General features: G+C 47.6%; 2 protein-coding genes across 2 annotated transcripts in view; one reads left to right on the forward strand and one right to left on the reverse strand.

Moving 5' to 3' along the window:
• Window positions 1–1008: 1008 nt before the first annotated feature.
• The window catches only part of LOC135819274 (mucin-2-like), a 42590-nt gene continuing 17023 nt past the window's right edge, over window positions 1009–26575 (forward strand). The window contains exons 1-4 of the mRNA XM_065332450.1: window positions 1009–1432; window positions 7928–8317; window positions 9426–10037; window positions 13025–13272. Of these exons, the coding sequence (XP_065188522.1) occupies window positions 1306–1432; window positions 7928–8317; window positions 9426–10037; window positions 13025–13272 (1377 nt within the window). The 5' untranslated portion in view covers window positions 1009–1305. The remainder of the gene's footprint in view (window positions 1433–7927; window positions 8318–9425; window positions 10038–13024; window positions 13273–26575) is intronic.
• Window positions 21596–23364, reverse strand: LOC135819273 (uncharacterized). Its single transcript, XM_065332449.1, has 2 exons — window positions 23027–23364; window positions 21596–22793 (listed from the first exon to the last, which is right to left on the reverse strand). The coding sequence occupies exons 1-2, from the start codon at window positions 23206–23208 to the stop codon at window positions 21803–21805; spliced, it is 1173 nt and encodes a 390-aa protein (XP_065188521.1). The 5' UTR covers window positions 23209–23364; the 3' UTR covers window positions 21596–21802.

Raw genomic sequence — 26575 nt, forward strand, 5'->3', positions numbered from 1 at the left:
TTGCCAAGATTTCTACCCTGCCTTTCATTGAAACACTATCTGCATGACCTCCGAACCCTTTGCCATGCAAACCACCAGCACTGATCAGGTGCATTGTACACAATTGTATAGCCTACATACTAGAACTGTGGTATAATCGTGTAGTTATGCTCCTACCTCCGAGAGTATGCCAAATTATGTTCCAAATTTTCAACCACCAAATTATGCCAATAATTATGCCGGCATAATCCGCCGGTGCCTAGACACCACCACCCCATAATCAGGCGTCAGATGCGGCTCCTAAACGGTGGGGGGATTGATTAGACCCACCAAGCAGAGGCCAAAGGCGAAATCCTATTTGTCACATCCATGCTCTCCTCGTATCAGGCCACATTTGGTTTACCTTCCAATGCACTGTGGGTCACAGCACGCCGGGCTGGAATAAATCCTTCCGCTTCCAAGCAGGACTTGAACGGCATAGCGGAAATAAATGCTGGATAAGAGTATACAGCATTCCGTTGTTTTGTATAGTATGTCGATATTGAACCAAAGCCTCGAAGGCCCATCTACAAAGTCCGTAGACGGCACTCATCCAAGAATGCCAATGCTCATTATCGCCTGGCAGCCAAGGAAACAGGTGAACGATCACCTGAATAATATACCAGTCCTAGTGGTAGTATTCTGTAGACATTATGCTGTTAGGTGTTTCCATCCTGGATGCTCTGCACCTACCGGTAGCTGGAAGTTTTGAAAACGCTTTTTCAGATTCCGCCCACTAAATTCTCTCGGTTTAGCTCGTGTTTTCGACAGGACCTGTTAGTAAACGCGAGTTTATTGACAAGTGTCGTGTGCGTGGAACACACCAGTTACTGCCAAGAGTGTATAATCCCCCAGTGGCAGTGGGTTATAATATTCTTGGCAGTACAGGTACATGCATGTCAACATGTAGTAGCGGTAGTAGCGGTAGAGATTCTATGGGCAGTTCAGTGTATGGATTATCGCGCCCGGCATCAGGGAGCTTTATGGCATCTTACTAGCTATGTTGATTATTATTACTATGCACCTGATGTTGGGTTTGTAAAGGCGGGGAACAATACAGCCAGGCCAAAACGCGATGGGATGACTTCGAGCGTCAGTTACAGTGAAGTATTGATTCGAACGTCGCTGTAACCTGCTGGGTCTATTTCACTCTTACGCTTATGCGAGTGGCATAAGCCAAGGAATAAGGAAGGGGCAACCACGTCGTTCCGTGCTTCACTCGGATTACCCTTGGTCGTAGATGAACTTAGCATCGTATTCTTGTGGAGACCTCCCAAGCTCTTGTCTATGGCTGGCCAAGAAAGTCGCGATTGGTCTGTGCCTTGTACCGTGCAGCTGCGTCGTACAGTGATGCACCACCGCGTGGCAGGACTGCTGTTGCTCGTGATATTAACTCAAAGCGGAACAACTGCAGGTAGGTGCGTGCATGTATTGGTATCAATAATTATGATTAGTGTTACTTCGAAGTACATGTACCACCATTGCATCGTACGCATTAATCTCCGTGCATACGCGTCTCTCAGCTGTTCCGCGGGATAACTAGTCAGCATATCTGCATGGCATGGATGCAGGACAATGGGACCACGACATGGACTGGAGCACAGCCGCAGGGCCCAGGGTAAACTGGCGCTGCCCACCTACGCGTACCTGTCCCTTTACGACGTGACGTATATGCACATGTACGTGTACGTGCACGGTACATGTTTTCATTTTTAACGTGATATCCCTAGTAAAGTCCAGGTTGCCCCTAACTCCGCGTCAGGATGTCCACCAATGATAATAATTAATCAGTATTCTTATGATTGGCACAGTAACACACTGCAATACAGCTTCCTCTGTCTCTCTCTCTGTCTCTCTGTCTCTCTCTCTCTCTCTCTGTCTCTCTCTCTCTCTCTCTGTCTCTCTCTCTCTCTCTCTCTCTCTCTCTCTCTCTCTCTCTCTCTCTCTCTCTCTCTCTCTCTCTCTCTCTCTCTCTCTCTCTCTCTCTCTCTATTGTATTGGAGAGCACTATACTTATGTAGCACAAAGAGTAAATCATGACCACGAACGACGGGTTTTGTTTTCACTGCCCGCCCACTTACAGTACATGTTGTAATACATGTACCAAGTACATGTATTACAACATCACACAGCAATGATGCAACCAAGTCCTTTTCTTCCGTTGCTCGAGAGGTTCACGTTCACATTCATCAGACAGCATGATATGACCGAGACTGGCATTTACTAGACTACTTATACGGAGGTGTCTTGAGAAAAGAGAGCAGAGGTTATGGAGGTACAAAATTTCGCGAGGACAAAAAGGTGGCAAAAATCACCTTCATTAATTAAAAGAGAAAACGATGTTATTACATGTACATGACATTGTAATGTCACGTACATGTACATGTACATGTACATGTACGTGACATACAATGTCATTTACATGTACAATGTACAATGTCATTAGCAAGGGTTTTACCCGGTGGACTTTAAAAAAGGTACACCGTTATAGAGTATGGGATAGAGGTATAGTGCCATGCTATACATGTACAATGTCATGACGTACATGACGTACATGTACATGTACCGCTACATGACATTGTATACATGTAGCCAACAATGTAGCCCACACCTTAGTGCGCTATTACTAGCTGGCACTAGGCCTCGACCAAATATGAAAAAAGAGCAGATTATGCTCGTCGCATATCAGGGAAAACGTCCATAATATGCCAAAGGCTTAGCAAGATATGCCAAAATATGCCAAAATATGCTCGACATAAGCAGAAAGTGTAGATCGTTTCAGTAAAATTACAACCTTGGAATATTCATTGGCTTCACGGCTATCATGCTTATGGTGCAAATCAAAACACATGCGGAATAGTATGGCTGGGGTGTGTCCCCAGCAACTGTAGCGATAGTGTTCATCCATGGGGAAATGTAGCAAACGCCTCAACCATTCCAAATTCATCCATAAAAGGCATTTCTGAACGCATTTTGTCCATAATATGAATGTTTTGTCCTCATTTTCTTCAGAATATTAAATGCTGGCTTCATTCCAATATTCCCAAAGCAGTAGAGATTTGTGCTGCATTATGACACATGTGTCCAAGGATGGTGAAACAAAAAATGGTGATTGGGATTGAGCGTAGTAGGAATGACTCACGCCAGGCAAGGAGATGACTACCACACCCGCCAAAGCATCGACAAACCGGCGACAGAAACCAAGATCCGCCAAGCGCGTGAGCCATGAGCCTTGAACCGTTCTCATATCTCCCGCGCCCCGCGGAACCCAGCTCCGATCGTCGCTCCCCTGACCCCTGGCGGGAAAAATAGCCACCTCCCCTCCCCCCCCCCCCCTCTAGCCTGGCTTGGTTCATGTACATGTACATAACATGTATAGCAGCCCAAAACAAAAACAAAAAAACATAGTAGAATTTTCGATATTCGGCGAGGAGACAACAATTTTAATATCGCAACAAGGAGGACCAACTGAAGTGACATTGAATTATTAATTCAACAATGTCAAGCGATGGAGACGATGCGAAAACAATTTAAAAGGAGGAGTACCTGTACATGTAAGAAGAAAAAGCGATGGAAAAGGGTTGATGTCTTTTAAAACGCGTGATACGCTTTGTTCCTGCGGACATACATGTTTTTTTTCGATATCACTTGGACAAACACCATTATCCAGACGCCGTCTAAGGAACACTTCGTTCAACGCGATACTACGACAGTTAAATCGTGACTTCAGCACATGGTCCAGGATATCTATCTGAGCCTGGCTATATATATCTCGACCTGAAGCATTTTTTAAATATTCCCCGAGGAGACATTCCTTAGTCCTTTTTCCTTTTTATAAATAATCCTTGGCTCTCCATCCGAGTTTATTCGGCGAGGAGACAACAATTTTATAACGAATAAGTTGTTAGGAAACAAGGTTTCAGAGCAGATTCGCTCTCTTCCCATTCACTCTGCAAACTCATACTCGTTTCTCAATCAGTTATTACAACGTTTCGGCAAAATTGCCCTCATCAGGTTGCAAGTTTGCAAAGGAGCTGTTATATATGCATTTTGTGATGCTATGATGTGCTACATCGCACCCACCGTGACGTGCCAGAATCCTAAAGATAATGATATTAAAGAAGTGTGGTACCAACAATAATTATTCAAAGATGACAATGTGGTGATTAATTCACGCAAAGCCCGAAGTGCTTTCACACAGACACCCACGCACATCCACACACCCATGCACACACACACACACACACACACACACACACACACACACACACACACACACAGCCGAAACGTAATAATAAATAATTGATTGAGAAACGAGTTCGAGTTTGCAGAGTGAATGGGAAGAGAGTAGGGGTGAAAGGATTATGTGGTTTAGTCGATAAATTAGTCGAAAAAATCTAGTCGATTACGATTTTTCTAATCGCTATAGCATTTTCGTACGACATACTATACGGTACGACGAAATATCCGGCATGTGCAGTGTGTCTACATGACTTTACTGCGTGCAGCACATGTACCGGAGTACGATGGGTACGAGTGGATGCGCGCGTGCACGGAGGTGTCAATCAACGCGTGCAGCGCGCACAGCGAGTTGCTCATGCCCTGGATACACACTACACGCGTACCCGGTAGATCTACCTGATGTACTCTCTAGATCTATTGTATGACACGCGGCTCTTTTCTCTGCACCATGCACTGATTCGTACCCGCGAACTTTCGTTCCGGTTGCTTCACGGAACTCACTGTTCTGGACAAGTAGCCTTCAGAATCAGTTTGTGCCTGTGCGACGGTCGATGTTTCCATTATTTTTGTTCTCTTTGAAGTTCCAAAATTGATTGTAGTTGATGCAAAATGGTGAGTTTTTTCGTCAGTGGTGCTTAATCGATAATAATCGATAAGTAATCGATAAGTTTTGGATTAACCGTTAAGGAATATCCCTTAATCGTTTCACCCCTAGAAGAGAGCAAGTCTGCTCTGAAACCTTTTTTCCTTTGAATGAAACGGCAGGAAGCCTCACCACTGCTACTAAACAATTTATATTTTTTATTAAAGTCAAATATGTCCCGAGCTCTTTTTTGGCTGATTCCAACAAACCTTTTCAAACAAAAATTCAAGGGCCAACGGTGTTTCCTCATTTCCCGAAGACCCACGCAGGAGCGGATTTGTACCACCTCTCAGTTGCCATAGAATAACCATATCCATTGCCAAGTCAAATTGTGTAGGGTGCGGCGGATAATGCCGGCATTATATTCGGCATTATACGACTATCCGAGCGTCAGAGCATTATGGAGCATTAGAAAGGAACAAAACGAGCATTATGTGAGGTTTGAGCGGCATAACGAGTTTCATAGTGGATAATATCGGGAAAAAGACCAGGCAGGCACAGTGGGTTGGTCAAAGACCATGATTGAGATACGAGAGGTACCTGGTTCAAGTCCTGCCTGGGAGCGGTTTTTCCAGGCGTGCTGCTACCCACAGTCAACTGGGAACTTGTGGCCAGGCACAAGGGGTACATGGATGCAGCTAATGGGGTCATTTTCGGCACTTGTGCCAGTGGTTGTGAGACTTATCCACTCACCCCACCGTTAGGCGCTGCATCTGCCGCTAGGGTTTATCGGGTGTTAGCGGCCGTCGTGAGTTCCCTTCGGGAACGGACACGATCATTAAAATTTTACTTTACTTTAATATGGGGAAATCCCAGGTTTTTGGCAATAATCGGCTGAATCATGAGGTGCAACCAGACCTTGTGCATGGTACACCTTTAGCAGTAATATTGTACATAATTTACATGTACATTTACCTGGCCACATACAGACTACAGTGTAATCAGTCATTGCTACATAAAAAACGTTATGTAGCGATGTGGTCAGGTAAATCATGTATAAAAGCCATTTATGAAGCATTCCCAACCGAGGCAAATCCGAAGAAATGATTTACCGGTACGAAGTTTCTTTTAGAATAATGGAGAGCTATGGTTGTATGGAGGAGACATACGCGAAGTGAATAGCAAGCAGACGAAGAAGAGTTTTCTCGTTGTGCCATAGGCTCTGGCGATAGCATCTCTAGCGATACTGAAGTAGACATTGATGCATTGATAAATTTGGACCAGGATGAAGGAGCGGCTATAGAGAGAAAGAGCTCGCTCCAAACGAACTGCCTATGCCGAGTCCAGCTGAGAACCTAGGAGGCTCGAAAAGAACTAGAATTTCTCATGGACTCCGTACCAAGTCGATTGGAGCGCTCAGCAGCGCGTGTCTTGCTTTCCTGATGAAGCACGTGCAGTTAGTTATGGACGGTTGTAATGCCAGGCCTACAGTCAAATGCTATCAGAAAGGAAGAGTACATGTATTGTGACAAACCATACCTCTACACTGTAACACACCGGCGTCTCAAGGAGAAGATGAGAACACGAGCAAAGGATGTAGAGTGGCAAAATAACTTCTGACAACGTGTTTTCAGGATTTCCGCAAATGGGAGGGATCTCGATCTGAGATCGGCTCTCAGGAGCTGGCCTCCCGTCTGGTGTTTCAGATGAAGACACTATTTGCAGAGTGGAAGCAGTGACAGCTTGTCAGCAGGCATGAATACTATTTGCCAAGATAAACTTCATCCTAGCAATGAATTACTACCTGCAAAAATGGTTTCATCTCTCAGGGAAGATTTGATACACCGACTATTCTGCCACAAGCCTGCATCAAAGTTGGAATGGAGAGCAGCCGCTGGAGAAGCAATCATGTTTTATAGTGATAAGATGTGGTGGAGCTCATGGGAGATAATGTGCCAGCTTCAGAGGCAGACCGACGATATGCATAATTTCCTGGAAGTTTGACAATGTGCAGACTTTCTTCCATTTTTGTCCCAAACCAAGAGCATTTTATCCCTTACTGAAGCATTATAATCAACATTATAAGGCAGTTTTTGGAGTATTATGGTTAGCATTATGTGAACATTTTCGGAGCATTATCCGCTGGACCCTAGTGTATCACTTTGCGCCGATAGATTATGGTGAGGACACTCCAGGCGGAGAGAGTAGCGACGCAACAAAGAGGAGCAATCAGAGGTAACTGACGATGTTGATGTTGACGAAGACACCTAATGCCTGAGAAGATCGGAGACCTTGAAAGCACCCTCCTCTCCAAGAAAATTCTTACGAAAAATCCTTTCGGCAAAAGTTGGCTTTCTCAGAATGAGCACATTATGCCAAATCTTCGAGTGCATTTTTCGATCTCGCTCTCGCGTGCCGAAATTCGGAGCAAAACCTCTTTATTAGAGACGTGTTGTAGAGTGAAAATTCACAAGGATTTCACGTCTGAACTTGCGAATAGGCTGCGAATGCTCGAACGAACTAAGCGTGTGTTTTGCATGATTTTCGCTCCAAGAAACTACGAATTGATTTGTCGCGAGTGGCACTGGCGGCGCTCTGAGTCGAAAGCTGTTTGACTTTGTTGTACAAGTCATGTACATGGCCGAAGACACACAGACAAACATGTTGGCCTGTGCCGTAATCCGTCTCACCAACGCCTCCAAATCAACAAAAGCATCACTGCTGTAACCAAAAGATGAGCCGGCAGGCGAACGGAGATGGTTCCGGAGATGAAGCAACACGGGCTGCCAATATGGGAAATCTAGCACCAGCGTACGAAGCCAGGAGTAAATCTACTGAAATGTGACAGAAGAACCACAAAACATTGCATGAGGTTGGTTCACCACTGATCCACGATCAGCGAAAATTACTGCGAAGGTTTGTTTCGCGTTTCCTTTTAAGCCTTTTTCGCGTTCAAAGCTGCGAACGTTCGCACGAAGTTTCCCTTTTCATGACGTCAAACGAACATCGTGCGAAATTTCGCTCTGCAAAACCTTTCTTTTGATGTTTCTTCATGACTGTATCATTATGTTGTTACTGATACAGGCTGGCAGAACTGTTCTGGCAGTGGTTATGAGTACAAGTACATTGCGGGAGTCAGTAAAACGTTCAATGACACCGTCAGCTACTGCAGAACTCTATCAACTAACAGTGGCATAGCAACACCACGCAATGCTATCCAGAACCAGTGTATACTCAACAGCAGACCCAGTGCCACCACAATCTGGATTGGCATTCGTTCGTTTACCTACCCATTCCAGTGGATCACAGTTGGCGATGGCTTTAGCCTGACGTACACAAACTGGCACAGCGGCCAGCCTGACGGCATTATGCCAGAGTGTGCTACCATGTGGTATCGTTACCCTCCACCGTACCCAGCTGACAAATGGGACAATATTGAATGTAATAAATTAAGCAACATAATTTGTGAACAAGGTCAGTTATTTAAAAGTGTATTCAAATCATCAGTATAAGTTAGCAATTTAAAATGATATTTCCGTTCTTATTTTCGTCTCTTCTTCTATCCTGAATGCTCTTTCACCCCCACCCTCGCATCTCTCTCTCTCTCACTCTCTCTCTCTCTCTTTCAATCTATCTATCTATCTATCTCTAACTCTCTCTTTCTCTCTCTCTATCTCTCTCTGTCTGTCTATCTCTCTGTCTGTCTGTCTGTCTGTCTGTCTGTCTCTCTCTCTTTCTCTCTGTCTGTCTCTCTGTGTCTCTCTCTCTCTCTCTCTCTCTCTCTCTCTCTCTCTCTCTCTCTCTCTCTCTCTCTCTCTCTCTCTCTCTCTCTCTCTCTCTCTCTCTCTCTCTCAATCTCATCAAGTTTCTACAGTACGTAGTTCTGGCAATGAAGCCCAGACGGTCTGTCGGCTGAGCTTAGTCTGTCCCACTGGCACAGCCACATTTCGTAGCCCAATTACTGTTCCTGCTTCTCTTTTCTTTTTCTTTCAAAACTCATAGGAAGGGTTGTGTTTGAAATACAAAAAAATAACAATATATTTATAGCCCGCATGACGCAACGCTCACACACAATACATGTACATTTTATTATACAAACCACGTGACCATCATCCTCGTCTGCGGGAGGGAGGGGGGGGGGGGCAGCGGCAACAACAATAAACAAAACAAGAGGAAAAAGAATTCTGCAGCTAGCGCACATATTGCCCACACCTCAGTATTCACGAGTTGCAAAATCAATATTACTTCATCAGTTCAATAGAAAAGAGACAAAAAGGAACAATATGTTGCTCTCTTTGCTTGCCTTCGCATCAGCTAGCGAGACAGGAGGCATAATAATAATAAAATAATTATACATGTAGGTTGGACCTCTGTCGTGACTGAAGCTGAGTGGTCGAAACTGCGGAGTTGGGTTTTGTCTTTGTAACTAAACTATTACCCTTGTAGCGGCTAATGTAGTCTAAACTCTCCACAACAAGTGATCTACTCTTGATCGAGGCTTTTTTGTTCAAATAGCTGCTCAGCATACATGTACATGTATGCGTTCAACAGTTGTTGTTTTTCTCCTTTTCTCCCTTCCAAGATTTGAATGAATGTGTACGCAAAGTGCACAGTTGTTCCAGTAGAACAGAGTGTGTTAACACTATCGGCAGCTATAGATGTATAGCTGTAGCCACGACATTGCCCAACATCACTAACACATCCACTGTTGTGTATTCCACATCGTTGGTGTTAGCTACCAGCCCAACCACCACCCCAACCATCACACCAACCACCACACCAAAAACCGCACCAACCACCACCCCAACCACCACACCAACCACCACACAAACCACCACGCCAACTACCACGCCAACCACCACACCAACCACCACACCAACCACCACACCAACCACCACCCCAACCGCCACACCAACCACCACACCAACCACCACACCAACCACCACACCAACCACCACACCAACCAGCACCCCAACCACCAGCCCAACCACCACCCCAACCACCACGCCAACCACCACATCAACCACCACACACGCCGCTACTCTGCCTTCAATCACAGCAACAACTGTTGTTCCAGCCACTTCACCCTCCACGCTACCGCTTACTACCTGGCTAGACGCGTCATCAGTGACTGTTACCATGGCAACAACCGGTACTACTCTCTACCAGTCCACCACTGATGACCAGCTAACAGGTACTAGTATGTTTGTCTAAGGGCCAGGCCACTGTGGCAGTGCTAACAAGTTTCACGTTTTTTACACAGTGCAAGTGCTTTTAAGGTGGCAGACTACCCAAAAATTCGCTGAAAATCGAATTTTTAAATTCATATTGAGTAGTACGTCAGTTGAAAGAGCATGAATAGCTGCAAATTCTCTGAAAATTGTGTCCCGATCTGACCAGCCGTTCAAGAGTTATGGCCGAAAATGTGCCCTTGCAAGGAAAGATTTTTTTGTTGCACGCTGTCATTTGTTGGCAGCACTGTATTTGAATCTGAGCAGACCGTGCGCAACTTGTCGTATCATGGAAACACGCGAAAGTGTGCAGAATTTTGCTCCAAGTCCGAAAAGTCCAAAAAATCAGGTTAAAAAACCACGTATTGGGCTGCACGGCGGCGGGCAAAGCCTGCCGCATTGCAGCAGGACTTTCGCCAGCACCCTCGTGACGTTGCAGATATGTGGCTTGATTATTGTAGTTGATGTTGATTTAGTGACTTTGGCAAGTTTGAGTCGTGTCAAGAAGTCAGGTAGGATTCAGTTAGTACTAGGCAGTAGTGCCAGTGGAACGTGAGTGGTAGTCTTTGCCGGTTTCTGAGGGTATCCTGGAATTGGTGTGCAGAGCTGTGAAAATGGCTTGCTGTGGACGTCCCAGCACTGGATGTTGTATCAAAGGTACGACCTCGTAGCACGTGCTAAACCTAAAAAAGTTCAAAAATTGACTTGGGTCTGTGGGAGTCTGTGAGAGAACGCCCACTCGTTCCGTGGTGACAGATTGCAGGGCCATGTTGAGGGGCCCTACCCTACCATCCATGGCTGCTTCTGGACTTGTTTTAGGTTTGGGTCCCGCGCACGGACAGAATTGGCTAGAAAATGTGAAAAATTGTAAATGCATTTGTTTGGCTCCTGGGTGGCTCGCACACCTGGGCAACCGACTGCCTCTAGCCTCCTCCGGGATTATGCTCCTGCTTCGCCCACCCCAAGCCTAATTGTCGCCAATCCTGAGTAGCCAATCTCCACTGCTACCCTATTGCACCCTTCATTCGACACTCTCCTTTCACTCCTATTATCTGTTTGATTATTCGCTATTTTCTGCTGTGTTCCAAAATTAGATCCTCTCCTTCAGTCTACATCTTCCATTTTCTCCCGTGCTTTTTTCCCCTCATGCTTATGCTTCCGTCCCGAATGTGGTGCGCCTGCCATGTAAAGATGCCGAGACCTCTGGTCGGTTGAGCATGGCAAGCCCCGCCAGCACCATCTCGCCCCATGTGCCTGCCAGTGAGTTGTGTATTTTGTAAAAAAATAAAAAATAAAATAAATAAAAAATATACACAGTGGCACAATGCCGGAAATTTGAGTTTTTCCGGCCTGGAAAGCCTGCCAGTGAGGCGCAAGAACTTGTAAATCATGGCGTGAGGGCCAGCATAGTGGCAGGAGTGTGTGGTCAAAATTTCACTCAAATCCATTGAGAAACACCAACGTTACGGTCAATGGAATGCCATATGAAATTTATGGGTAGGCTGTAGCAGCCTGGTCCTAAATTTCATATGGCATTCAATTGACCGTAACTTTGGTGTCTCTCAATGGATTTGAGTGAAATCTGTACTACACACCCCTGCCACTATGCTGTTTTTTTTACAAGTTCTTGCGCCTCAGTGACAGGCTTTACAGGCCGGAAAAACTCAAAATTCCGCCGTAGTGCCACGGTGTGCGAGCCACCCAGGAGCCAAACAAATACGTTTACAATTTTTTCACATTTTCTAGCTAATTCTGTCCGTGCGCAGGATCCAAACCTAAAAAACATCCAGAAGCAGCCATGGGTGGTGGGATAGGGCCCTTCAACGTGGCCCTGGAATCTGTCACAACGGCAGGAGTGGGCGTTCTGTCACAGACTCCCACAGACCCAAGTCAATTTTCGATTTTTTTTAGGTTCAGGGCGTGCTACGAGGTCATACCTTTGATACAACATCCAGTGCTCGGACCTCCACAGCAAGCCATTTCAACAGCGCTTCAAACCGAATCCAGGATACTATCCAAAATCGGCAAAGACTACCACTCACGTTCCACTACTGCCTAGTACTGAATCCTACCTGACTTCTTGACACGACTCAAACTTGCCAAAGTCACTAAATCAACGTCAACTACAATAATCAAGCCACATATCTGCAACGTCACGAGGGTGCTGGCAGAAGTCCTGCTGCACGGCGGCGGGCTTCGCCCGCCACCGTGCAGCCCAATACGTGGTTTTTAACGTGATTTTTTGGACTTTTTTGGACTTGGAGCAAAATTCTGCACACTTCCGTGTGTTTCCATGATACGACAAGTTGCGCACGGTCTGCTCACATTCAAATACAGTGCTGCCAACAAATGACAGCGTGCAACAAAAAAATCTTTCCTAGCAAGGGCACATTTTCGGCCATAACTCTTGAACGGCTCGTCAGATCGAGACAAAATGTTCAGAGATTTTGCAGCTGTTCATGCTCTTTCAACTGATGTAGCACTTGATATGAATTTACAAATTCGATTTTTCAGGGATTTTTGGACCAGGCTGCCACCTTAAGGTAGCAGCCTGGTCCTAAATTTCACATGGCATTCAATTGATCGTAACTTTGGTGTCTCTCAATGGGTTTGAGTGACATTTGCACCACACACTCCTGCCACTATGCTGGCCCTCTGGATATGATTGAAAAGTTTATGCGTCTCACTGACAGGCTTAAAAAATGCCAGATGGTAAGAAAAGCCAAATCACCTCGTACATGATTGTACTCCTGAATCCTTCATTTTACTGCAGTAATAATAATAATAATTATTATTGTTGTAGCCTACACTCGAGAGAGCGGTACTCAAGCATCCATGATAGAGAACGAATTACTATTTTTATTGAGCATGGCCGATTGCAAAATCGAAGTGCAAGAAACTGTTACCTTGAGAACCGTATCCATTTTACCTTCTTTCCTCACTTTCCCAGAGCTCCCGAAATGCCCAGCCGAAACAGAGACCTTGGGCAACAAAGGCAAGCTACAGTGGACGGATACGCTTGCCCAATCGATAGCCTATGCGCCGTGCGAGGCGAACTGCGGCAAGGCAGTGCGATGGTGCCTGCCTGTGTGGAGGACGAACACTGCAAAGTGGTCTTCGACGAATGCTTCGGAATGTTCTGTCATCGCGCATACCCGCCAAGAGCCACAAGTACAAGGAGCAATCGATAATATCACGGTAAGAACTCTCAATCAATCCTGTAAGGCTGTGCAATGCCCGTCTGTCAAATGCACACAGTGGACCCACGCCCAGCAAGTTTCTCCATCGTGGTCTACAGTGAATCAGCGTGTCGTATGACAATCCTGATACTGTATAAGTACAAATTTTCGTTTGGATTTTACTTTCGCTATTTTCGTTAGGGGGCAGGAAATATCAAGTTTGGACGAAACTAAAGTTGCTTTTTCTGAACGTTCGGGGTGACAGACGTCGACCAAAAACAAAATTTTGGTACGTAACAAGCCTGCTCGTGGAGTGATCTAATGGGCCATTCACACTACGCCCAAAACGTGACGTACGTGATGTTTTCGTCCGGATAGCCATGACAACATGGAACGTGGCGGGAAAATTGTACTCCTGATACGAAAACGTAGATGACATATCCAGACCCCTGTGCCGAGTTTCGTTCTGTCGTTCCCAGCAGTTTGTGTCCGAAAGAAGCTGTACACACAGCTGTACGAGCAGCATGTGCGTGTCTGTGTGAATGCACATGCATGAAAACGACGTCTGCCAGTACGTCGTATACCAAAACGTGACGCGTATTGTAACGTAGGATGAATAGCCTGTAACGAAAGATTTCGTGAACGAAAATTTGTATTTATACAGTGCCTAAAGTTTGTACGAAACTAAAGGATTTTTTCTGAATGTTCGCATACTTGCTAACCCAGCCAAAGCAAATCCCTTAGTCACACACCCAGTTTCCCTTAAGGTACTGTAAAAGCAGAAATTTTCGGTGGTGTTTTATTTTCGGTAACTTCGGTGCCGACAAGTTTTACCGAAAATAAAACGCACCGAAATTTTCGGTACAACCGATAATACATGTAGTACTAGTACACTTGTAGCGACCTCACTCCCTGAGTATTACGTCATTCTACATACGCATGCGCAAGAAATAAAATCATTCTCTTTGGTCACAACTTCTTCGTTGTCCGGTTGGCCAAAGTAGCCGTCGTCTAGGGCCCGACGTAAAACCCTAAATTGGTGACCCCTGACGCTGCGCTCTTCGGAGTTTTGAGCATGCCATCCCTGAGCTCGGCCCGCCGCAGTTTCCTGCTCGCCTCAACTCTCGGGACCCCGTCAATCGCCGGCTGTTGACGTAAAACTCGAGCCTCACCACCACTCGTCACTGGATCCGCCTCGGAGCTGCTGTGGCCCCTGCCACCCTCCCGGCCCACCTGGATACCCCGCTATCCTGCCACGGCACATCGTCCAGTCGTCTTCGTCCTGGCCTCAAGCTGGAAATTGGCCACCTCCACCCGTCGTACCAGCTCACTCACTGTGCATGCACGCAGGCACACGCCCGGCACCGGACCCCATGGAGCTGCGCTCGCCTCCATCTGTCCCCGCCTCACTCGGCACGCCTCGCCCCAGTGCAGCGCTCCTGCTGGTATCCCGCCAAGCCTGCAACATGCAGCCGCCTCTGACATGATAATACTCCTCTGTCACGCGTACATTTCCTTTCTTTCCGCCTCTGACACGATAACACTCCTCTGTCACGCGTACATTTCCTCTTTTCTTTCTTTCTGCCTCTGACATGCTCTCCACCTCTGTCACGTTAACACACCTCTGACATGTTAACCCGCCTCTGTCATGCATCTCTCTCTTTCCTGCTTTTCTGATTTTTGTTTCGGCATTTGTGCCACGTTGTTTGACAAATTTCACGCACGCAGCGCTCTCGCCTGTACATATGTATCATATTATTATATTTTTGCCTTTCCGCCTTGTACATGCTGCGCTTTCCTTTCTTCTCTTTCTTGTTTATCGTGCTTCGCTCCTCCCGACCTCACCACTGGCGGGGGAGTACTGTAGCGACCTCACTCCCTGAGTATTACGTCATTCTACATACGCATGCGCAAGAAATAAAATCATTCTCTTTGGTCACAACTTCTTCGTTGTCCGGTTGGCCAAAGTAGCCGTCGTCTAGGGCCCGACGTAAAACCCTAAACACTTACCTGGAGAACGGGTTTTACCGAAAATTTCCCTCTACCGAACCGCCGATTTTGGCGAATACCGAAAATATTACACCACCGAAAATTTCTGCTTTTACAGTAGCAGGCTGGTCCTAAATTTCATATGGCATTCAATTGACCGTAATTTTGGTGTCTCTCAATGGATTTGAGTGAAATATGCACTACACAATCCTGCCACTATGCTGGCCCTCTGGACATGATTTAAAAGTTCTTGCGCCTCACTGACAGGCTTTACAGGCCGGAAAAACTCAAAATTCCGCCATAGTGCCACGGTTGGCGAACCACCCAGGAGCCAAACAAATACATTTACAATTTTTTCACATTTTCGAGCCAATTCTGTCCGTGCGCAGGATCCAAACCTAAAAAACGTCCAGAAGCAGCCATGGGTGGTGGGAAAGGGCCCTTCAACGTGGCCCTGGAATCTGTCACAGACTCCCACAGACCCAAGTCAATTTTTGAATTTTTTTAGGTTCAGGGCGTGCTATGACGTCGTACCTTTGATACAACATCCAGTGCTGAGACCTCCACAGCAAGCCATTTCCACAGCGCTTCGAACCGAATCCAGGATACCCTCCAAAATCGGCTAAGACTACCACTCACGTTCCACTACTGCCTAGTACTGAATCCTACCTGACTTCTTGACACGACTCAAACTTGCCAAAGTCACTAAATCAACGTCAACTACAATCGTCAAGCCACATATCTGCAACGTCACGAGGGTGCTGGCAGAAGTCGATGCAGCCCAATACGTGGTTTTTTAACGTGATTTTTTGGACTTTTCTGGACTTAGAGCAAAATTCTGCACACTTTTGCGTGTTCCAATAATACAACAAGTTGCGCACGGTCTGCTCACATTCAAATACAGTGCTGCCAACAAATGACAGTGTGCAACAAAAAAGTCTTTCCCTGCAAGGGCACATTTTCGGCCATAACTCTTGATCGGGACACAATTCTCAGAGAATTTGCAGCTATTCATGCTCTTTCAACGGACGTAGCACTCAATATGAATGAGGGCCAGCATAGTGGCAGGAGTGTGTGGTCAAAATTTCACTCAAATCCATTGAGAAACACCAAAGTTACGGTCAATTGAATGCCATATGAAATTTATGGGTAGGCTGCCCCCTTAATTTTCTCCCATTTCCCCTATTTCGCTGGTTTCGCCGTTTTCGGCTATTTTCTCTTTTTTCAAGTGGGCAATTTTGGAGTAGAGGTTGGTGCAACTTCGGTGATAGTAGGGGAAGAGTATGTTGCTCCCTACATAGGAGCTCGCGGTTTTCCTGCCGCCTTGAATTCTCACTTGACTGACTAATAACAAGGAGAGCCTCATAGTCAGTCGCCACAGAGAAGCCGAACATACCGACATAGAAAACATATGTATAGCCCTACGCACCACACGCAAAGATCGGGTGCTTTTAAACTGCATGTATCGCCTACCTTCTGCAACGGCGGACTTCTGGAGAGCCTTCGAGGACACCATAGAGAGCATGACCTGTCAAGTGGAGGATAGATTCATTGTCATGGGCAACTTCAACGTCGACATGCCGGGTCACTCACCCACCCTACGGTCATTCCAGCAAGTATTGGACAGTTATAATCTTACCAACATGATAACTGCTCCAACTAGAGTCACGTCCCACTCCGCCATGGCGTTGGATTTAGTCATTTCTCCTCCCGACAAGGTAGTGTCCTGTGAAGTAATTGCGATCGATGTCAGCAATCATGCTGCTGCCTTAAGTCATCTGAAGCCAGCAGTTCTCTCTTCGGCCCCAAATCCAAAAATGTCAAGGCACCTTCGAAGAATAGATTTGTCGCAGTTCAGTTCCGATCTTCAGGCCTTCGGCATTAACAGTTTTACATGCAACACGAGTGATTGCGACTCGATGGTGGAAGAATTGTACACGAAGCTGAAGGCAGTCCTCGACCTCCATGCCCCGGAGACGCTTTCCAAACGGCGGCGACTCCCTTGCCCTTGGCTGACTCCAGAACTCCAGCAGGCAGTTCGAGCACGAAACAGGTTCCATCAAAGTCTGAAGCAAATCCGGCGGATGCTGAGCTTCGCAAGAAACATCGAGATCAACGCTCCATTTGTCGTCGCTTGGATCGGAAACTAAGAAACCAGTACTTTTGCGATCAATGTGGATTACACGCGGCTGATACCCGAGGCTTGTGGCGTACACTGAATACGGTAACCGATCGCCGTGTTATTCATCATGCTCCCGGCATCCCTGTTCAGGATCTGCAAGATTCGTTTTCGAGCGTTCTATATGATCCCCAGCGACCTTCAAACTTGAATTCACATGCCACCACACTGGTACAGGAGTCCCACTTTGCCCGCTTCACGCCCCAAACCGTCCACTCTGTTGAGCGGATGTTTTCTCGGGTCGACCAGCGCAAGGCAACTGGACATGATGACATACCAAACCTGTTCCTGAAGAAGTGCTCTTCCATGCTTGCACCGTCATTGACCCGCATCTTTAATGTTTCCTTTCAGACTGCTAAACTCCCAGCAATGTTTAAGCAGGCTAATGTCACGCCACTTTTCAAAGGCGGTGATCCTGAACTACCGACCAACTATCGACCAATAAGTCTCCTTCCTACTGTATCACGCCTCCTAGAACGTGCAATCCACCGTGAAGTTGTTCGATACTTCGAGTCCGAGAATCTTCTTCCGGAAACTCAGTTTGCCTACCGTCGCCATCATTCCACAGAGGACGCGCTGACACTGGCCGTACATCGATGGAGGACAGCTAGGGACCGGAAACAGTCCACTGGTATTGTGTTTGTCGATATGTCAAAATCGTTTGATAAGGTTCGCCACCAAATGCTGTTAGATGATCTTCACGGAAAGGGTGTACGTGGCACTGCTCTGGCCTGGTTTGCCAGCTATTTGTCGGGTCGGAAACAACATGTTAAAGTTGGTTCTTCATCGTCATGCTACTCGGAGTGTTCAAGTGGTGTACCGCAAGGTAGTATTCTCGGCCCGTTTCTTTTTTCTGTATACATCAGTTCCATCGACTCTCATCTACCGCCTGGTATTTGTCACCAAGAATTCGCCGATGATATCACCTTAGATACATCATCATCCAGCCGTGCAGACATCAGCTCTAAGCTTAGTGTCACATGTACGCGTCTCGCCGTCTGGCTCAATGGACGCGGTTTGAGCCTCAACGCCACCAAGACCTGTGTGCTGCACATTGCTCCTCGGAGCACCCTTGATCCCTTGCCGCCTGTGATATGCGATGGCGCTGTGCTCCCTGTTGTGTCGCAGACCAAGTACCTAGGCTTGACTGTAGACGATCGCCTGACTTGGAATAGCCACGTTACGCATATCTGTAAAACGTCTCGACAGGTTATAGGAGCACTGTGGAGAAATCGGAAGTGTCTCTCTGTGCAGTCGAAGCGAATGGCCTACACGTCCATGGTAGAGTCCAGGATCCGCTATGGATGCTCAGCTTTCTTTAGCTCTCTCTCCAAGGCTAACGAGGAGAGACTTCAACGCCTATGCAACCTAACCCTGCGAGCCATGTGCAATCTGACCTCCCGTACCCGTACGACTCCCGTGTATGCGGAACACAACCTGCTTCGTGTACACCAGCTCTTGCGTGAGACAGTGTGCTCGCTGGTCTACCGGTGCCTACATTCCACCATGAAGCAGCCGCTGATCAGCGCATTATTTGGAGATTTCGTCACTCCGACTAGGGCTGGCCAAACGCGCGGCTCCCAACAACATCTGCTGCAGCTTCCATCCAGAACTCATCCCGTGTCTCTTTCTGCGGCACGCGTTTTGAACAGTCTTCCACCTGATGCGAAAAACATCACGTCCCCCCTCCAGTTCAAGGGTGTGTTGCACGCATATTGTCTTTAATACTGTAGCATGACAGCAACCCCCCTCCCCTATCTTGAGTATAGTACTAGTAGTATGTAGTAATCCTGATGCTCTGATACATGCCGAGGCTAGCTGTGCTCGGTCTCCGGCTAGCTGTATGCTCAGTATACATTCTTGATCTTATCTTCTTCTTTTTTTCTTTTTTTTCCTTTCTCTTTTCTTTAAAATGTTTTACTGCCAGAAGTCGTCTTCATATAAGGAGGCAGATATGCCTGTTTGTTGCACGACTTTAAATAAATCCAACCAACCAACCAACTAATAGGCACCAGCGGATTCTGCTCGAAAAGCAGTGAAATTGGCAGAACCATACAAACCTTATGGCGGGCAATTCCTCGAATTCTGCTCCATTTCTTTATCCACATACCAAACATGCATGAAACTTACCAGAAAAAGTACGTAATTCTGCCAATTTTTCTGCCGGCATAATCCGCCGGTGCCTACTGAGTCACGACTTTTGGTGGTGGTAGTGGTGGTAGTGGTGGTAGTGGTGGTAGTGGTGGTAGTGGTGCCAGTGGTGCCAGTGGTGCCAGTGGTGGTAGTGGTGGTAGTGGTGGTAGTGGTGGTAGTGGTGGTAGTGGTGGTAGTGGTGGTAGTGGTGGTAGTGGTGGTAGTGGTGGTGGTGGTGCCAGTGGTGGTAGTGGTGCCAGTGGTGGTAGTGGTGGTAGTGGTGGTAGTGGTGGTAGTGGTGGTAGTCGTGGCAGTGGTGGTAGTGGTGGTAGTCAAGTTTTTTTCTGACTTTTCCCCATCTCAACTCCGGAGAAGTTAAGCCTAATATCAAATGTTCACCAGTTGTAGTCTTCGGGGTGCTGAGTCGAATGGTTTTGGGCCAAGAAAGCTGAGACGCTCCGGTCATCCTTTATTCCCAATTGAACTCGCACACTTCCACCGAAACTGGGTGACTGCGCCCTAATGCTAGTAGATGGGCATTTGTAAGCAAAGTCTCACTAAAAGTGCCCTTTCGTTTCTATAAAAGCACAGATGACCACGAGCGGCCCGTATGTTGTAGTCTTTCGGACGCTGCGTCGACTGGTTTTGGTCGGAGAAAGCTGCGATGCAGCGTTCGGCCCGCATTCCCGATCGAACATACAGTAAAACCTGTAATGGCGACCACTCCACCATAGCGACCACTCCACCATAGCGACCACTTTTCCTTGTCACGGACAATTCACATTCAAGACAGCTCAGATAAGGCGACCACTCGCTCAACGCGACCGACGACCACCCACCCACGACCGCGTTGCACCCTGCTAGTACATGTCAATGTGCGCATTACATGGTGCACCATGCATGGTAGATCTACACATTGCATGGTGCACCATGCATGGTAGATCTACACATCAGTGGAGGAAGTGTAGATGTACATGGTGCATGCACATGATGCATGACATTTGACAGGAGGTCTGAGGATCCCAGACACATAAGTCGTGCTAGAGTAGCATAGATGTGTGCAGTGTGATACACTGATCACAATGATATATCACATGTATTATGAAGTGGATATGGTCACGTGACCCACTGAACCTGGATAAGAAGACCACCTGGCCACGGCGACCACTTTTTCTCGTCCCTTGAGGGGTCGCCTTAGGCAGGTTTCACTGTAGCTGATTAAGCGATCACGTGCTCATGCGTGCACATGTCACTTGGTCGCCGTGCTTGCAGGGTCCGGGTACAACTTACAGCCTGTTTGGGCCCGTTAGTCGGGGATCCAGGACAAAAAAAAGTGTCTAAATCTGAAAGTGGTCTGCCACTAGAATCCGAGTAAAATCGAACTGTACAGGTGGAGAGAGTACCTGTTGTGGAGTCGAATGGTAGTTGTTGGCCCGTCTAGATCGGGGAAGGAGCTCCGCGAGAGGCAATTTTAGTTCAGCTTCGTCGGTCACTTGAACTGCTCACCTTTCGTCTCGGGCCGATTCTGAGTTGCGTAGAGTACGCACATGACAACCAAATGCAGTCAAATTTGAAAACTCAAAGCGAGTGTCTGATCTGGTCGGCGACTACACTTTGTTGTTGATCATAATAATTATTCTTGGTCAAGAAGTTTACTCTCGCTCTTGTAGAAGTAAAGCACAGGGACTTCGTAAGCCTAGCCTAGATATCGTTTGGTCCTTCCACTACCCACTCGCAATGGCAGCCAACAAACTACCCGTCGTGTCGTGTAGTTTGACGCCGCTTCGCGAGTGATCTCAAATGTTTTCTTGATTGGAATTTCGTTGATACGATCGATACGAGGGACACCTTACCTATCATTCTGCAAAGTTAAGCTTGGACCCTTTCCCTGCTTCTCTCTCAGGCACACACACCTTCAATAGCACTCGATTAAATTAGAGTTAGAGAAGACTAGAAATGATATAAACGCATTGTAGTCACTACTCAATCGAAAATGAAATAAATAAATACTACAACTGTAGTAAGGAAGACATGACCAGTGCTGTGCAATTCATGGACAATATGCCCAGTTTAATATGTAAATTGGAATAAAATGTAGGATGATAGCGTCATCACTTTAGAAGCCAAGCTATGTACAAGCAGTTTATATACAATGTGTGAACAGGTTAGGTGTGTTGACAGCCATAGCCATAATTCACAAACACAATGGGTGGCTTGGACCAGGGGAGGACGGTGCAGTTGCCAGTGTCTACAGCGAGTCGTCAAACTCCTGATCTGGATCCTCATCAGAATCTGAGCTGGAGTCAGACTCTTCAAAGTCGTCAGCACCAGTACTTTCCTCGCTCTCACTGTTTTGGTCGCCTTCACATGCAGTTGTTCCCACATCTGCGGCACCGGAGCTGTCCTTCTGTTCGAGTACGGCCCCAAACGGATTGGCGCATGAGCAGCACGAGCAGATGTCCGTGCAAGCCAAGGACGCCTTCTTGCACGAACAGTGCTGACTTACGCAGTGCCTTGTCTTGCACCCACAGCTCACCAGTTTTAGTATGTCAGCAGGAGCGACGCGCTGCAGCATCCAGGAGATGGAAAGCGTGCCGTCAGTCTCCGACTGCCAGCCATGGCCCACTGGACTCGGTACTTCTGGCATCGCAGTGGTGGCGCTCCGCCAAATGTGGGCCTGGTAGTTAGCCCTGGCCACATGTTGATGGAGAGCGTCGCGTGAGGGCGGTAGTTTGTGCGGAGCACAGGATGTGGCCGCACAGAACTTTTGGTAGCGCAGGCTGTTGATGTCTTGCTGGCCAGGATTGCCATACAAGGCACACGCAAACCACTCACATTCAGAAAGCAGCTGGTCATCCGATGTAGCATTGACACCCAGTGTCGCCAGTGCCTCTGCCATTCGCGTGCTTGACAGGAGCAGCTTCAGCGGAGCAGTCTTTCCCTTCCCAGAAAAGGAACTGACACTGTCACACCCAGTAAGAGCATGCAGTCCAACAATTGCAGACGAAACCAGGGGGCCCAGCTTCTGTGACAGCTGGGTAAGGTCGATGAACCGCCTCCGTTGCTGCGTGCCAGTCTGGAATATGAGCCGACCGGGAATGCTGCTAGCGGAGCCAATGGCAATCACGGCTACATCCGTGTCTGGCGACCGAATGACAACATCTGGGAATCCTTGCTGCACAGCATCAGCGGCATGAAGGATCAGCCGGGTGTCTGCTTCCTCATGATTGCTGGTCAACCTGTGAACATGATCAAAATTGTAAAAAGAGCAAAATGATTTCCCGGGCATTCAGAGAACGATAACATGGCTCTGCCAGATTATGTGATTTTCATCACTGAATTCAATCCATCAGCAATATCCTACTTGTACTTGTGGGACCAATATGCAGCAAATGTTTTATACCACTTGCTTGACAATAGTCAAAGTCGCAATAAACATGACATTGTACTGTTTGTCTTTTATAATACTAACCTGGACACCTGGTGCCGTGAAAGTGTCGATTTCCCTTCTTCTTCTTGCAACACGTAGCACTGCTGTCCCACGGTTATGAATACACTGCGACTGACACCCAATGTTGCCTTGAGCTCCGGTGTAGAACTCCAATGGTCAGCGAAGAACTGGATTAGGCCGGCCTTATTCGCTCCGCTTGCCATGAACCGCTTCCACTGAGTAGGAACAGCCTGGTCTGGACGTTGTACTGCCACTCGCAGGGGCTCAGTTGAGGCCGTTCGCTTTGAGCGCTCGCACGACTTAATCGACGCAGTGTGGTATTGATCTGCTATGAAGTCAACTCGTGCTGGAGGTGTAGCTGGAAGGTCGCTTTTCGAGCTTCCCATAGTCGCTTTGATCCCGTTTCATTCTGCTGTCTGTGTTGTCCTTGTGTGGACGTGCTGTGCCATCATAGTCCTCCGCTTTGACGAGGTCGTTACATGCACTTGCAACAGCCGCTCGCTCGTGAGCTGTGAGCACCCAGCGGTGAACAGTTCCTTTATAGGACAATTATACAGAAAAGGGAAGGAGAAATACATCATCATGTACATGTAATCCACAACTGTTCAGGATCACATTAGAGTCGAATCATTTCCTATTCGTGATGCAGGTGGGCAGCACTGTGTTTGCATAGTGTACATTGGTTGCTTACTGTTTGATCTTGCATGTGGGATCATCAGGAAGTATCTCCCCATCAGTGTACATGTATGTTCTATTGGATAATTTGAAGTTCGGTCAGTTGTTACGAATTTTTGCCCTTACCTGGGTTGCGGCTGAAGCCAATGAGTCCTCCATGTGACTTGCTTTGCCGGTTGATGGTCTGTTCAATGCACTGATCAACAGCCACCTTCGAGAAGCTGTTCGTAGACCTTGCAACAGAGAAGCAACCTCCTGATAGGGCTCTGTGGGCAGGAGGGTTGGTAGCAGGCAGTTGACGCATTTGTTGCCAATACAGCGACAGGTACCTGTGAAGCACAATGTAATGAGAACTCAATTTAGGAGAACTGAATGATTCGTATTTGAAGCAAAATGTTTTAATTGCGTCGGTCACACAGCTGATAACTTAATGAAGGGCCCAAGCATCTCACCTGGAGTAGTTCTGTCGATCGTATGCAAAGAACCATGGCAACATGTTCTCTATGCATGCCAGATGTAGCGACCAGTTCCCTGTCCGCGTAGCTCGGATGAATTGAAGCAGCAGGCCAACCATGTCGAGGTATGTTAGCCAAAACTGGGCCATGGGTGATGCTGGGCTGGTGCGTTGCAGCTGAACATGCTTTCGGTACCCTTGCTCAAGTTTCTGGTAGCTGGATGAACTGGTTACTGACTCAGCACCATCAAATATACCAGATGTGCGCAATGCTGACAAAGTTCCTTCAAGATCGCTTGACACCGTGTCTCCTCCACCTTCAATACATGAACACACACGCACATGTACATAGGTCAGAAAATTAGAACACAAAGTGCTACATGCAGACCACTGGAGTGAGAACAACAGGCACCATTTCTCAAACTACTTCACTTCGTCTAGTGTGCACAGATGGAATGCAATAAAGAAAGTTTGCAGCACAACTCCTATGTTTCTGTCCCCTCACCTTCAATGCTGTCCTCGTACAGCTTCCAGTTCACTCCCAGCAGACACTCAAAGGCAAGCTTATGGAGGCGAACACCGCGGTTGTAATGCTTGCCGGCCATCACCTGCTTGCACGCATTGCTGCCAACTACGCCTGACTCGACGAGGAGGTCTTCCAAGCCAGCACTGCCAAACCTCTTCCCAAGAACAGCAAGGAAGGCACACGACGTATGGAATGCACCCATGCGGAGGACTACATCCTTCAGCTCAGCATTTTTCCAGCAAACTTCCACAGCTTTGGCATAAACTGCTTGGTCGGCGGTGATGATACAATGTGGCTGATTCAGCTTCTTCGATGTGCGGAGGGACCGGACAACAAGCTCATAAACTGTGCTCATGGCTGTAGGCGATGCTGGGATGATCGGCAGGTAACCGACTGTTGTTGGTGTCCCTGGCGCGGTTGACTGGTTCAGTTCAGCATTGAAGCCGGACCATGCGGGTACCAGTTGTGACTCGTCATCAGGTCTACCAAACTTCGGTGATACCGTCTGGTCTGCGCGCAACAAGAACCAAATCAGGTCAATCGATGCCACAGTGAGAAATGGGTCAATCGAGCCTTGTGCATCAGGAACTGGATGGGCCATTGGAGGAGGTCTTGGTCTCGCACCGCAGTTGTATTCTAGGCTCGGAACTGCAGGTGGGGCAACACTTCGCGGTCGGCGTTGGTTACCTGGCTCGGCACGGCTCGTACTTTCTGGTGGACACGGATCGTCCTGGAAGGGCAGCGAGTGCTGGAGCACAATGCCGTTGGTGCAGTGTGTCGTCCCTTGGCCACTCAGAGTTTCCTCGTTGAGGTCGTTATTGTCCCAGCAGAAATGAACATCACCTCCATGCTGGGAAATGCCACGGGGTACTACAACACTGCTGGCTGCGGAACTTCCTGCTACTTCGAGAGAATACCCGGTTTCTACTTCTCGCAGCTTTGAATACGATATGCCATGGCCGAACTGGTTGAGAAGATCATGTGCTTGCTCCTCGTGTGGTGGTGGACAGTAAGCGCCAAAGCTACGTGCCTTGGTGTCAGAATAGATCCACGAGTTGCAGCATACACAATATCCTCAGCAATTGCCAAAATCTTGCAATGAATGTCGGCAGGGACATGGACACGGGAGTCCGTCAGGTCACCAATGTCACACTTCTCAGGGCCGACAATGGTCATGGCAAGCACATTGTAGAGGATGTCTGGCACTGGCGCATTCTCATTTACGATATCACTGGCATGTGGCATGGTGGGTATTGTGGGCTGCTGATCACGGATGGCGTTGTTCAGAGCCATGGCTGTGTGGAAGGCATGTACCTTGCAGCTGCTATCAATAGCTGGAGGTGCATCTTCATCCGCCATATCATCTCCAGCATATTCGTCGGCGCACTGCTGGGCTGCCTCAGCCTTGGCTACTGCTGCACCAACTACTTGTAGCAGTTGTGATTCTGTCAAGGAGCTGCTTACAACGCTCTCGGGTGACAATGGACCAGGACGGACGAAGTTGATGCGTTTTCCAAAATGCTCCAACAGGCGCTTCTTCAGCAGCCATCGTCGGTATTGACTTGCAGCTCCGAGCTCTGCCAGCTTGGCGCTGTACTTGGACGTCAGGCTGTCCATACGCATCGCTCGTATTTCTGTCTCACTGAAGAGCTCCTTCTCCATGCATACAGCTAGCCACTCAAAGGCTCTATCGTACACATTGTCGTCTGCAACTGCCGTCGTCTTCTTTGCCTCCAGTGCTGCCACCGTGCTAGAATGAGTGTAGTTACGGTAGCAGCAGAAATGGTAGCATATGTCCGATGCTACACAATCGGGACTGCCCTCCTGGAGGGTAAGTAAAATCCGCTGGCCTGCTTCATCTCCACGTGCATTTGCCGCACGGATCAGGCTTTCGCCAGCACGGAATTCTGAACAG

Source organism: Sycon ciliatum, chromosome 6 (assembly GCF_964019385.1).
Source record: "Sycon ciliatum chromosome 6, ocSycCili1.1, whole genome shotgun sequence".
In the NCBI taxonomy this organism is placed as follows: Eukaryota; Metazoa; Porifera; class Calcarea; order Leucosolenida; family Sycettidae; genus Sycon; species Sycon ciliatum.

What these genes read in the sequence shown, in the direction of transcription:
- LOC135819273 (XM_065332449.1), bottom strand. Translation starts at nt 23,208, where the DNA reads ATGGCAAGCGGAGCGAATAAGGCCGGCCTAATCCAGTTCTTCGCTGAC. An exon ending in TCACGGCACCAGGTGTCCAG is followed by an intron (nt 22,794 to 23,026) that starts GTTAGTATTATA and finishes TCATGTTCACAG; the next exon opens with GTTGACCAGCAATCATGAGG.